The sequence below is a fragment of the Gavia stellata genome, chromosome 18, assembly GCF_030936135.1.
Source record: "Gavia stellata isolate bGavSte3 chromosome 18, bGavSte3.hap2, whole genome shotgun sequence".
Taxonomy (NCBI): domain Eukaryota; kingdom Metazoa; phylum Chordata; class Aves; order Gaviiformes; family Gaviidae; genus Gavia; species Gavia stellata.
The window spans coordinates 9,025,510-9,038,380 of record NC_082611.1 but is presented as its reverse complement, the minus strand read 5'-3'; the positions used below and the strand labels follow the sequence as shown (position 1 = coordinate 9,038,380).

The window sequence follows — 12,871 nt, the reverse complement described above, 5'->3', positions numbered from 1 at the left end:
AAATCTGTTCGTGCTAGAAGAGTACCCCACCCTTTCCAGGCTCTGGAAATGAATGTTTCCTGGAAGATGTACCTGTGTGTGTTTAAGGCCACTCCCCCCTCTTTCCAACTGCAGAATCCAGAGAAATTGCATTTCACGTCTGGTTTCACTTCTAGAAAGAGAGAAACTCCTGAATGACAAAAAGTGATGTTTTGAACTTGAGGAAAAAGGGGGAAGAGTAACCCCTTGGTCCTCCAGTTTGGCATTGTTTCAGTATCAGTTCATGGTGGTGGCTCTGTTCTTGCAAAGCCAGATAGATACAGCAGCGAATGACGCCTAGGAAGTAACAAATCTTAGCCTGCTGACATTGCTTTTAGCTCTTGTTTCTGAATGACCAAATTTCCTTTTATAGAATATCTTGAGTAGTGCCATAAACAGAAATTTGTCTTTGCAGCTTTGCCTTAACCTCTTGTTCAAAGAAAACATAACTCATATGTCAGCTTCCTACTCCTGGATTTTCCATAACTCTCAGTGGTGCACTGATATTTCCCATATGGAGCGTGCTCTCCTAGATTTTTGCAGCTCTGCAAGTCTTTATTCATTACAGTGACAGCATTAGCTGCACTTGGCTCAATGAACTTCAGAGAATGTTGGCTTTGGAAGAGCACATGAGCTGGCTTGTTTTATGCAGAGAAATTTGTTTCTTCAGAGAACTGGAAAGGTTTCAAATCCTGGCTGAAATTCTTATCTCACTTGCTCATTCCTTCTTTCCAAGGCCTGTGTTATAGCAACTGTCTGCCTATCCCTGCAGGGGGACGGACAATCTGAAGTTGCTTTGCCTTTAGAGCGTCCCTGTACTTCTACCTCTGCACCAAGGTCTTGAGAGGGAGAGAGGAAAGGAAGGAGGGGGAGGGCTGAAACTTTGAGTACTGCAACTTGGTTCTCCAAATGTACAATTTGCCATGGCACCAAGAAAGGCTCAGAGAACCATTTGTTTGTTACTGAGCGGAATATGAGAACTGCTCGGTAGCCAGCCATGCCTTACTCTAGATACTCCATACTCCTCCTCCCCTTTTAGACTGGCTGGGCGTTGGCTGGGGTCTCCAGCAATACCACTGCTGCCACAGTAGAGGGTTTTTATACCTTTCTGTCATCTTCGCTGTTGAATTAAGTTCTTGGGGGGGATGACACGACACAACATGATGGAGAGGAGTGCTTTCCTCCTTGTCCCATACAAATGGATGAGGTTGCTCTAGGAAAGAAGACTGTGTCTACTTTGAAATTCTTGATAACAGTGGGGTTTTTTTCCCCATTTCACTTGAATGTTGGCATCTTCTGCAACCACTGGGTACCTGCTTAATCCATTTGTTGACAGCCAGCAGATTCTCTGTTGTCAAAGTCCTAAAGTCTTTTTTTTTTCCTTTTTCCCCAACTCTTGAGAGATCTGTGAATTAAAGATTTGCACATCAACAAAAGTTAAAAGCTACATCATGAGAAGGACTTTCATGTGCAGTTTTCCTTCTGGGGTCATGGGGGATACTAAGTAGTCACCCCTGCGTGTTGAGAAGGGAGCAGTTCGCCCTTACCATAGGAGTGGGTTTTCTCCTCTCAGTTCATGTTTGAAAGGCTACTCCCTGTTAATTTCTGCAGAAAATAATTGTTGACATTAGAACAGGGCATTGAGGTGGCACCAACCCTTCATAGTTTGGATTTGAGGGGAGTGGGGAAGGAAAGGAAATGAGAAGGGGAGGAAGTTCAGAATAGAAGTAGCTGCAGTCAAACCAAACAGGCACCTTGGCACGTCCCAGCCATTCATATGGGATGTTGCTTTTTCCCTTGCCCTCAACCTGTCCTTCGCTTTTCAGCTAGAATATCTGGTAAATGACTGAGGGTAATGCTGATCTTGGGGCCTGGCTCTGTCCATGCAGGCAAAGAAATGGGGAAGATGGAATTAAAATTCTTGGTTTTCTCTTCATCAATGATTGATTTGTCTTTCAGGAAAAAGCTGTCCAACTTCTTACACACGCAGAACTGGAAAGGTGCCTATAACTATGTTGCCAAGCAATACATAGAGAGTGTGGGCAGGGATGTGTATTTTGAGGATGTCCGACTTCAGATGGAAGCAAAACTCTGGGGAGAAGAGTACAACCGGCACAAGCCACCAAAACAGGTACATTCAGAGATCTTGCTAAGCAAAAATGCAGTCTTGCCTTCCTATTAGATTAGTTTTCAAATGGATTTAGAGGCAATTACTGGTCCACATTCCATTAAATTTAATTGCTTACATCGATTCTTCTGCCCTGCTGTGTTTTCCATTAAAGGGTAGCTGATTTTTAACAAAATAAATGCAGAAATTGCTTTATATTTCCAGAATTGGGGGCTGTGTATTTGTGCATGTCTGACTGTTCTCAGCTGTTGACTGAAGACCAAAATAAAACGGTGTTTGTATTGCTCTTTTTGATATTTGCCCAGCTGCTTTTGAGATAACCAAAGATGTCACGGAATTTATTGCCAGCAGCAGTCTCAGCAAGCACTTAACTGTTAGTGCTCCAGGAAGGTAGATGCTTAAATCTTGTAAACCTATCTAAATGCCTAACTAGCATTGATTTTTAAGAAGAGCTGGAAACCTGAATAACTTTATGAAGCTATTCAAACACAGATTTCTGAGGAGCAATCAGGAATTTTCCAAAAAATTAAGATACTGTGGCTTTGTTTCCTTTAGGTGTCTCAGTGACAATACTAGCACATTGTGTTAAGTGCAAAGCATTAGATGTACAAAGCTCCCAGGTGGTTGGAGTGTCAGACTGGGCTCAGAGTATCAAGAAAGTTCCCATCCTTTATGCTAGGGATGTGCATAAACACACAGGATTCAGGAAGAGGTGATTCTGCTGCTTTGCTGGCTGTATTTCTAGTTCATGCTAAACATTTTGTACAGCCAGCATAGCTTTGTGCTTTTCCATGATGGTAAGTTGGATAGCTGCTGGTCAAAGCTGGCCACTGTGTCCTGGACAAAAACACCTCCAGCAGCAATCAGTTTGCTAAAAGACAGGAGACTAAAGTGCAGGGATGAAGGACTGCAACTGTCATTCACCCCCATCCAGTAGCTCCTCTTTGTTATGTCCATGGTATGTATCAATTAAGCTGTCAAGTCCCTTTAATCTGCAGCTGGTACTGAATGCTTGAGTGTAACTATGACTTCAAATGGGTGGAAGAGGCAGCTTGTAGGAAGGGTTCTGTACATGCACTGTGGTATCTTGGTTCCTGCTCTTGGCTGTACTACAGACTGTGTGTGACATGTGACAAGATGCTTGGGTCAAGAAGTATGCCTCAGTGTGGGGGCCTTGACAATTTAATAGCCAAAATGAGTGCTTTTGAATATGTAGACTATGTACATTGCCTCCTATATGAGGGTTAGTTAATAACTACCTGTCTCACAAAAGCAAGGTGAGGTATAGAGTGAAGTGCACAGAGAGGAATTTAGAAATCTAGAAGTCTTAAATGCCCTGTGAGCGAAAAGATGTAAAGCAAAATGAGGGTTGTGATAGTTTCTTCTTTAGGAATGTGTCTGGGACAGAAAGAGGTGAGGCAGGATGCGGAAATATGTGACTGGTAGAAGTCTTCAGCCCTTCTCTGAAGAGGCATTTCTTCAAGTTGTGCCATGGTTACTCTATGTTTTGCTCTCTGGGAACAGACTCTTTGCAGTGTACTATTAAGGTACCCACAAAAATAAAACAGAAAGCCAACACTTACTAAGAATTTTTTGGAGGGATTTGTTGCAGAAGTGAGTTGTTTTGAAGTGACTGCTTTTAATTTATGGAATTCCTCCAATAACCTAAGAAGCATGTGACTCTTAACCCCACCCCCTTGTTAAACGGACAGATCTTTGCAATTGTTCAGCTTCTTTCATTGGGAAAGTTTTCACAGCTGGAAGATTCACACACACTTTGATCTGAAGATAGTATTCTGTTAGTCATTGTTTTCTTTCCCTCCCCAGGTGGATATAGTACAGACCTGTATCATTGAAATGAAGAACAGACCTGGAAAGCCTCTCTTTCATCTGGAGCATTACATTGAGGGCAAATACATCAAATACAACTCAAATTCTGGATTTGTGCGAGATGACAACATTCGTCTTACTCCACAAGTGAGGCTTCATTTAATGCTTTCTGGGGAGTCTGCTGCAGGGAATTTCTTGGCTCTGTCCAGAGATCTTGCATTACTGCCAAGAAAGGAAACTGCAGGCTTTCCAGTACAATGCCAAATTAATTTTTCTTTTTGCAGTATGTCTGCCTCTTATTTGGGGCCTGCTCTTTCGAGCACTGAGTGCTTATTTATTGCATTTCAGTGTGAGTTGGTTTTAGTTGAGTTGAACATGGTTAATAATCTTTGGAAACCTTAAGCCCTTTGACTCTAATTATAATTGCAGGCATTGACATATTTCAAACTCTCTTCAAATTAAGGCAGGGAGAGAGACCTCTCATGTACTATGTACTAAGTAGTCTTCTGGTGCCTCATGTAATATACAAAAGGAGGTGACAAGTACCCAACTCATGTAACTAAACACCTAGTCCATTTGCATATAAGAATCTTTTTTTCAGGTACAATCTCTGAATAGGTGAATGTGAGATTGCATATAGAAATACAAGTACAGATTTCAACTAATTCTTAGATCTCATAAAAGAACTTTAAAATACTGGCGAAAAATGCAAAGTCGTCAGTGTAGCAAAGGAGCGTTTTACTGGGGCTTGAGGGTTTTGTTCTCTTCATTTTTTCCCCCCTATTTTTAAGGTATTTGTCATGATGCTTAATGTAAGCAGAGAGTTTATGTTCTGGGCTGTCTTTTTTTATACTGAATCAGTGCTATGCTTTCACAGGTTGGGAACAAAATGTTCCATGAGATTTGCTGCATTTAAAATGTTTGTCTATCATCACCAGTCACCTCCCCCAGGCCTGGCAGTGCCTTTTTGGAGGCCTTCCCAGAAGATTCCTAATGTCTCAGCTTTATGCCAAAGAGAAGGGCTTTTTATACCTGATTCTTGAAATGCTGCATTTAAAGAGTACAAGCGTACATTTCATTATCTGGTACATGAATGTAGAGCCACATCAGCTGTGCAGGGGGACCTCCCAGAGGGCATAGTAGGGGAAGGAGAATTTGTGGTGATGCTCACTTTTTTTTTTTTCCTCCTTCAAAATGTGGCAGACCTTTGCCTGTTGGCAGAAGGAAGCAGTGTCCCAGGGCTGCAGAGCTTGGAGATCCACAGGCACAGCCAGGATGTTTATGCAGAACTTACCATGCACTGGCTTCAGAGCCCACTGTTGTTCCCTCTGCCAGGCAGCTCACCACTTCTTAAGGTGAAGACTGTAGTGGAAAACAGAATCTCCAGTACAGGAAGGAGGAATAAAGCAATCTCCTCTCCCCTGCGTGTTCCCACTGCTGCTTTTCACCTTACCTCTTTTAGCCCATCTCTGAGTGGGGGCAGGTTGGAGAAGCAATCTACTACATGCTTTTAGTCTCTCATTGCTTTCATCATGGTGTTTATACCAGTTATATTTCACCAATAGGGTTATCAGACTTCTTTGCCCATTTATGAGGTGAATATGTAGATCAAGGGAGAGTTTTCTCAAACATATTTTATGTTTTTTCCTAGGCCTTTAGTCACTTCACCTTTGAGCGCTCAGGGCACCAACTCATTATTGTTGATATCCAGGGAGTTGGAGATCTTTACACAGACCCTCAGATCCATACAGAGAATGGTACAGATTTTGGAGATGGCAACCTAGGTAAAATCAATGATCGTGTTTCACATGCTAATGGATGCTTATTTTCTTTTCCCAGCTATCTGCTGAGTAGCTGCTACATGGCTGAGTGAGCAGGCACATTTCTTAGGGTCTTGCAAAAAGCTGTGGAAGTTCTGTTGTAAGGAGTCCCTGAACAGGGCAGCTGTCATGCATGGGCAGATTTAAAATGAGAGGTGATATTGGCTCATGTCTCCTGGTCTACTCTGAAACCAAACAAGTAATTAAATTAAGTAGCTTCCTACAGTGTGAGAGCAATAATCATGGCCTTTAATTTCCTTGCCACATTGCAGGAATGGATACAGCTAAAGGTGGAGAGATATGCCTTGCATATCTTTAAAGCTCCAAGTGTCCATACATGAAGTTGTTCATAGGACACAGCAAGTTTTGTAAGCAGGATCAAATTAAGGCATGTTTCTCAGTGATGCAGCCAAATGAATTTTTTATTGTATCCTGTGCATACATAGCTTTTGAAGATTTTGCAGACTTCCTTTCACTCTCTCTTGCAGAGAGAGTGAAAAGCCCTTGCAGGTGTTAAATAAAATGGAAGTGGGTTGAGCTGTGTGTGCTACAAAGCACTTTCTTTCTCTTCTGACTTTTCAGAAAATGCTTTGGGACTTACAGATTTTAATAAGTAAACCATCATATAAGCTTTGAGTAAACCCTTTCTTCACTCTATTTTTTTAATGCCATAGGTGTTCGAGGTATGGCCTTGTTCTTTCATTCTCATTTCTGCAACAAGATATGCAAAAGCATGGGGCTTGCACCATTTGATCTTTCATCCAAAGAGAAAGATGCCTTGGATTGTAATAAAAAATTGCTTGTAAGTACTTGATGAAAAAAGTGTAACTAAGCAGTATAGCTGGTTAATTTTAACTTTAAAAGCCCTGTAAAGAAAACTGAAATACAGTATTTACATGGCAAATAAAACCACCTTAATTACTAATGTTGCAGTTTAAAATACAGCACTTTAAAGTTGACTTATCCCTACTTGTCTCTGAATTAATGCTGTAGCTTTAATTAATAGGGAGCCTTGTATAACATATGTATATTTAGGACCAAGTATATCTTTGAATGTTGAAATCATTAGTAAGTTTTGTATCTCACAAACCTAATTTGGGGAGAAAAAAAGAATAGATCTGCTCGTCTTTAGCTGATCTCAGTTTCAACGGGTATTAGTGGGAATGGGACTTGATGAAACACTTTGAATGAAATTCAGTCCTAAACAGAACTCTCTCTGACTGTAGCAATGCCGGGACTTGATATTTTTTTGAGGTGTAGAATTTTTCAAAGCAAGTAGTTATGTATACATGCACGTATTTATACCCCCCCTTTTGTAGAGGACTCCTAATAAACATTCATTTTGGCTTCTGTAGCATGCTTAGAATACAGAGAAGCATTATTCATGGGACTTTCTTGTTAATTTGCCAAGGAATCTGCTCAAACAATTCTCCGTGGCACAGAGGAAAAATGTGGCAGCAGCCGGGTGAGAACAGTCTCTGGTAGTCGGCCTCCTCTGCTCTTCCGCCTGTCTGAAAACTCTGGAGATGAAAGCATGAGCGATGTAGCATTTGACTCTCTACCCTGCTCTCCTTCCTCAGCAACCCCTCACAGCCAGAAGATGGACATGCTTAGTGAGTGAGCCTCATACATAACTTCCTTGGAGCGTACCTGAACATTTAGCAGTGACTTGTTTTATTTTGTTGGTTTTAAACGCAACGGCATGTTGTATTTAGTCCAGAATACTTGTCTCTAGCATTCCTTTTTGAGCAGAAATAAAACTAGAAGTACTTCTATGTAGATAATTAATGCACAGATGCTTCTGTGAAAAAACTGCGGTGAAATGATGGTATCTAGAGCTTTCTCCTCAAGGATGTTATCCTTACAATAAGAAGCAAATATTTTTCTTCCTAGGTTGGCCTGTGTTCAATGAGGTAGATAACTTGGTTCACAAAGACTATGATCAGCTTGATAACCAAAGGGTGAGTATCCTTCCAACAGAAAATGAGATTGCAGTTCCTTAATGAATGTGCCTTTTAAAGGACTGCCTGAAGCTTTGTTCAGTAGAAGCACATAAAGGTGCTTTCATTGCTGCAGGTCACATTACCTGCATGCATTTGCTGTTTCTAATAAAGGAAGAACATTTTATTTTAAAATATTATTCATTATTTTTTTCCCTCCAGAAATTTATTTGCATCTGGTGTATTTTGACAGATAATTAAAGTGTGTGTGTCTGTTCCCCTGCCTGCATGTTGAGTCTTTGGCACTTGTGCCAACTGCCGTGGTATGAAAGCTAAACAGAATCCCCACTGATTAGGTGTCTGCAAATACTGGTGCTGTGGGATGTTAGACAACCTCACCTGAGGATACTGCAACAAGTTTGCAATGGGAGTTTTCCAACACTAGGGCCTTAGTACCCGGGGCTGTCAATTACTGTTTTATCTTTTAACTGGCTACCACTGAAGACTGAAAACTATATTAAGTGGATTCTTGGTTTGATAAAGTATGTGAGTCCTTGATTATTTTTTTTATGTATCGAAGAGAGAACACAAGTTTGGAAAGTACCTTCTGGGGCATTAAGTCCTGTTCTGTCTGCCAGAGGTAGCACAACATACAATCGTTTTCATCCAGTTTATCCATCCAACATATCTCATTGAACCAGCAGAAGGTTTTATCTGTGGGAAATGTCAAGCTGAGATCCTTACAAAGGGTAGTGCTAATGCTGTGATGTTTTGTTCTTATCTTCTGTAGGATTTTGAAAATGGTGGAGACAGTGGATATCCCAGTGAAAAGAGAAGTGAGCTAGAAGATCTGGATCATAGAGAGAGGGTAAGAACCTGACTCTGGGTTTAGAAGAGTTGGGCCTGTTCATACTTGAACTGTTTCCATAGAAGAATCTTATTTTTTATCCCTCTTGATCTAGACTTTGTAAACAGAGGAAACAGCTGGAAAGAAACTCCTACATGTTGCAAAATTACTTAGTCATCTTGGGAATGTTAATGATACTTTTACAGGAAAAAGACTATTTGTAACAAGGAGCTTAATTTCAAACATTACATTTGATTGCGTATTGTTGTGGGGGTTTAAGTATTCTGTATTGCATTTGAGAAATGTAGCCAGCTTCTTGTCATATGGAATCCATGAATATGATCTACTTTCAGACTGTTCTACCCTCTCTACTTCCTGTGACTTTATACGGCTTGAGATACCACAGAACTTAATGTTGTTGTCAGTTAATAATATGCAGCTTTAGACTTTTTGTGGGTTAGCTCATTACTTCTTTAAAATATAAACTTTTAAATAAGTGTGTTTTGACCTGAAGATCTTAACTAGGTATTTAATTAGAAGATAGGAAAGAGAATACTGCTTCTAAAGATTCCACTCCTTTTGTTACCTTTGAAGTGGCAAGGTATTTGTCATCGGATATCCAGTTTCCAGGATTAAGGCCTGGGTGTTCTGTATTCTTTACCATTTCAGTATGTTTCTTTTTATATTGCAGTATCACTGAGAGAAAAGAATCCAGTGGAAACTATTCTGGTCATTCTCACTATTAATTTTGCTGGGTAGGAATAGTCTAGAGGGATAACTGGCACACATCAGTTGCTGCAGAAAAATAATGCAAGTATTTACATTAACGTAGGGCCATTCAAACAACAACCGAAGACATGAATCTGATGAAGACAGTTTGGGAAGCTCTGCAAGGGTAAATAAAGCAAAAATGTTCATAGGCGATGAGTTTGCCACTCTGCTTGTCCTTTGTTCCACTCATCTGCCGTCTAACTTCACATCACTAAATCAGATGTCAGTTTTCCTTCCTTTTCAGCTACAGAATATGTTTATTAATATTAACTTACCACTCTGTGTTGTTTCCTTTTTTTGTCTTTATTTTCCAGTTAAAGTAGTACTGTTATAAACAAATAGTCACATCTGTAACTGATCCCTGACATAAATTAGTGATTATGCATGGGTTTCTCACCTTAAAAAAATAATTATAGTTCTATGGATTTTTTTCTGCCTAACTAGATTATATTTCCTTTCTGCATTTTATTTTTTGAATTTTGTCCCATATGTGGTTGGATGACTTTTTTTTTTTTTAAAACATTCAGTGTGTGAAATATGTGACAGTAGCTCTCTCCACTCTGTATCTAACTGAGCTAGGGAAGACCAGACCTTCTTGCATGTTTTTACAAAATATAGCTTCACTGATAATTAGTTTCTGTGGCTATAAACTTAAATAACTGTATTCTGCAAGGAAAGAAAAAACAGAGCTTTGACAACAATGAATAATATAATTGGTTATGCCTTTCAAAATTTCCTTGTAATGATTATATATTGCTGTTTCAGGAAACTGAAACAGCTTTAACAGACTGAGGTTCTGTGCCAGTAACCTCCCCTCTTGTGTTTCCCCTGTGCACCTCCAACGGTTTTCATTTTGATAGGATTGGTTTTGGCTACTGCTTCCCATCCGCCCATTATGTTGAAAAGTTGTTTGTTCTCTTTTGTGTTGGACATCCTGAGAAACACCAATGCATGTATCTGCCTATCATCTTCTGCACTGTTACTTACCATTTTTCTAGAGCTGTAGAATGCAAGCAGAATTTAAAATGTTTTGAACTGAAATTCTGACCAGAAAAGTATGGGTTTAATTTTTTTGTGCATGGATAACCTCAGTGCTTGCAGTGTGACTATTCAGGAGCTTATTTTTGTAAGTACCTTTTTTCTGATAATGCTTAAAGATAATGCTTTGCTTTGCTGCTGTCATTTATGGAAGATATTTGATGTTGGGATTAGAAATAGAGGGTTTCACTCTGTTTCTTTTGATGAAGAATAATAACCATATATTCAGCTACTAACATGACTTTTGAAAGCCGTTTCCTAAATTACAGTATTTACTAATAAGTAATAATATTAATGAAGGCTTTGATTTCTGAATAGTAATCTGTATGAATAGTATGGAAATTTTAATTTTGGATAGAAATAATAGTATATTCCCTATTTCAGATCAGTGTGGAGAAATGGAATCTCTACAACTCTTCCAGAGTCCACATCCACAGACCATCCTGTGTTGCCCAAGAAATTCAGAGGCTCAATGCACTAGAACTTGAAAAGAAAATTGGGAAGTCAGTCCTTGGGAAGGTAGGATGGGTCTAGTAATCCTCTTCTTTCCAACTGGAAAGAAACATCTTGTATTTATTACTTATGTAGAGGTGTTGCCCTGCATAAGTTATTTGTGCAGGTGAAAATAAATAACATGTCTATAGCTCTCTGTCACCTAATCATACTTTATAAGGGATGTCTAAGCTCAGGAACCCATGAACTCGATCTGCTTTCGGACTTGCAACATCTGGGCTCCTTTGGAAAGGACCCTGATGTTGGTTTGTCTGCCTTTTCCAGAGGCACCACGCAGAGAAGATACAGTGGGGTAGACATGGTGTGCCTGGCTCACATACCTTGCAAATAGACGAGGTTGGGCTCCTTAAAAATGCTATCATGGACCAGCTCTTTTTATTCCAGACTATCCCAGACAATGCAAATGCGAATTAAATTTCGGTTTATGTATGGGCTTAAGCCCACACTCAAAACACACAGCGTAGATCTTCCTGAACATCCTGAGAGCTTCAGATGTTCTCAAACATTTCCGTTTGAGAAGAAACCTGCCTTTCCCTTGGGGGGAGGGTAGGAAAAAACCCCCTCAAAATTCTATTACATGCTTGGAATGAAATCCTGCCCCCACTGACAATAAAGGCTTCAGTGGTATGAGGATTTTACCCTGGATAACCTTCTTGATTTTCTATGCCTCAGGTTAATTCCTTTCCTGTGAGGGCCCTTGCTGTACATAGAAGTCTGACCCATGGTCACTGCTGTTTGCCCTGTTGGCTGGTGTGTTGGGTAGTTGCTGGCTGGGTACCTGTAACCGTGACTCTCTCCTAAAGGTCTCCAAGGCCCTAGCAGATATGCTGGGATGTGCCCCTAAGACCTGGTGCTCTGGTGTGGCAACCCGCTGGGATACTGCTTAGGGCACACTGATGTGGGAAGATGTTGTGGCCGCTACTGTCTTGCTGAATTAGGTCTTTTATCTCTAGTAGTCAAGTTCATAAAGCTGTATGTGTCTAACAGAACTGGGGAGAAGCAGCTGCACTGCGTATAATCATCACTTTTTGCCTGTTTAGTCTGTTCAGGGCACAAGTCAGGCTCCAAGTCTGTGTGTTATCAAACTAGTCCTCTCCTCAGTCACAGAGGTACACAATTAATTTTAAGTAGTCGCCTCAGAGAGGTGTTTTTCTGCCTAAGTAAAGTATGGGCACGGGGCTTTTGAAGAATCGGATCGATACTTAATACTTGTGTCTCCTTCCTGTACAATTGTGTTCTAGGTTCATTTGGCCATGGTTCGCTATCACGAAGCTGGGCGTTTCTGTGAGAAAGACAAGGAATGGGATCAGGAATCAGCCCTGTTTCACCTGGAGCATGCTGCAGACTGTGGGGAGCTGGAAGCCATCGTTGGGTTAGGACTCATGTGCTCTCAGCTGCCACATCACATTCTTTCTGAGCTCACTCTGGAGGTAAACAGAAAGATCAAAAAAAATGACAAAATACAGAATTGTGGTCCATTGTAAAAATAACATGAGAAGAGCAGGAAATGGAGACAAAACAATAACCATAGTTAGGTGTTCTGTAGCTTCTTCAGAGAATATAGATGACTTTGTAATTAAGGACTTGGACAAAGCAGCAAAAAATGCTGCCTGTTCCTGGTTTTGCCAGCAAATTACTGCATACCTTTGGGAAGTTTTTGAAGGGATCTTTACTATTCAGCTTCTTAGTTTCTTGTGGCTGGGCCTGTTTCTCAGACATACTAAACACTTGCAGCCATTACTGACTTGGGAAAAACTGCATTTAGTGTTAGGGGAAGAAAGGAAGGGATGGTTTTACTTAGAAACATGTGTTGTAAAGGTTTTGTTTGTTTTACTAGGACACAAAGGAGAACAGAAATAAAGGATTTGATTACTTGCTGAGAGCAGCAGAAGCTGGAGACCGGCCTTCCATGATTCTGGTAGCAAGAGCATATGATACAGGTGTAAATCTTGGTTCAGACAGGTAC

At 40.5% G+C, this 12,871-nt stretch overlaps 1 protein-coding gene across 3 annotated transcripts in view; it reads left to right on the top strand.

Annotated features, from left to right (window-relative positions):
• EEF2K (eukaryotic elongation factor 2 kinase) overlaps positions 1-12,871 on the top strand; it is a 30,271-nt gene that overhangs the window by 13,872 nt on the left and 3,528 nt on the right. For all 3 annotated transcript variants that reach the window (XM_059826305.1, XM_059826303.1, XM_059826304.1), the window contains 11 exons: positions 1,978-2,149; positions 3,974-4,123; positions 5,628-5,760; positions 6,471-6,598; positions 7,208-7,409; positions 7,690-7,757; positions 8,527-8,604; positions 9,416-9,478; positions 10,777-10,911; positions 12,147-12,335; positions 12,743-12,867. In XM_059826305.1, coding sequence (XP_059682288.1) covers positions 1,978-2,149; positions 3,974-4,123; positions 5,628-5,760; positions 6,471-6,598; positions 7,208-7,409; positions 7,690-7,757; positions 8,527-8,604; positions 9,416-9,478; positions 10,777-10,911; positions 12,147-12,335; positions 12,743-12,867 — 1,443 coding nt within the window. The remainder of the gene's footprint in view (positions 1-1,977; positions 2,150-3,973; positions 4,124-5,627; positions 5,761-6,470; positions 6,599-7,207; positions 7,410-7,689; positions 7,758-8,526; positions 8,605-9,415; positions 9,479-10,776; positions 10,912-12,146; positions 12,336-12,742; positions 12,868-12,871) is intronic.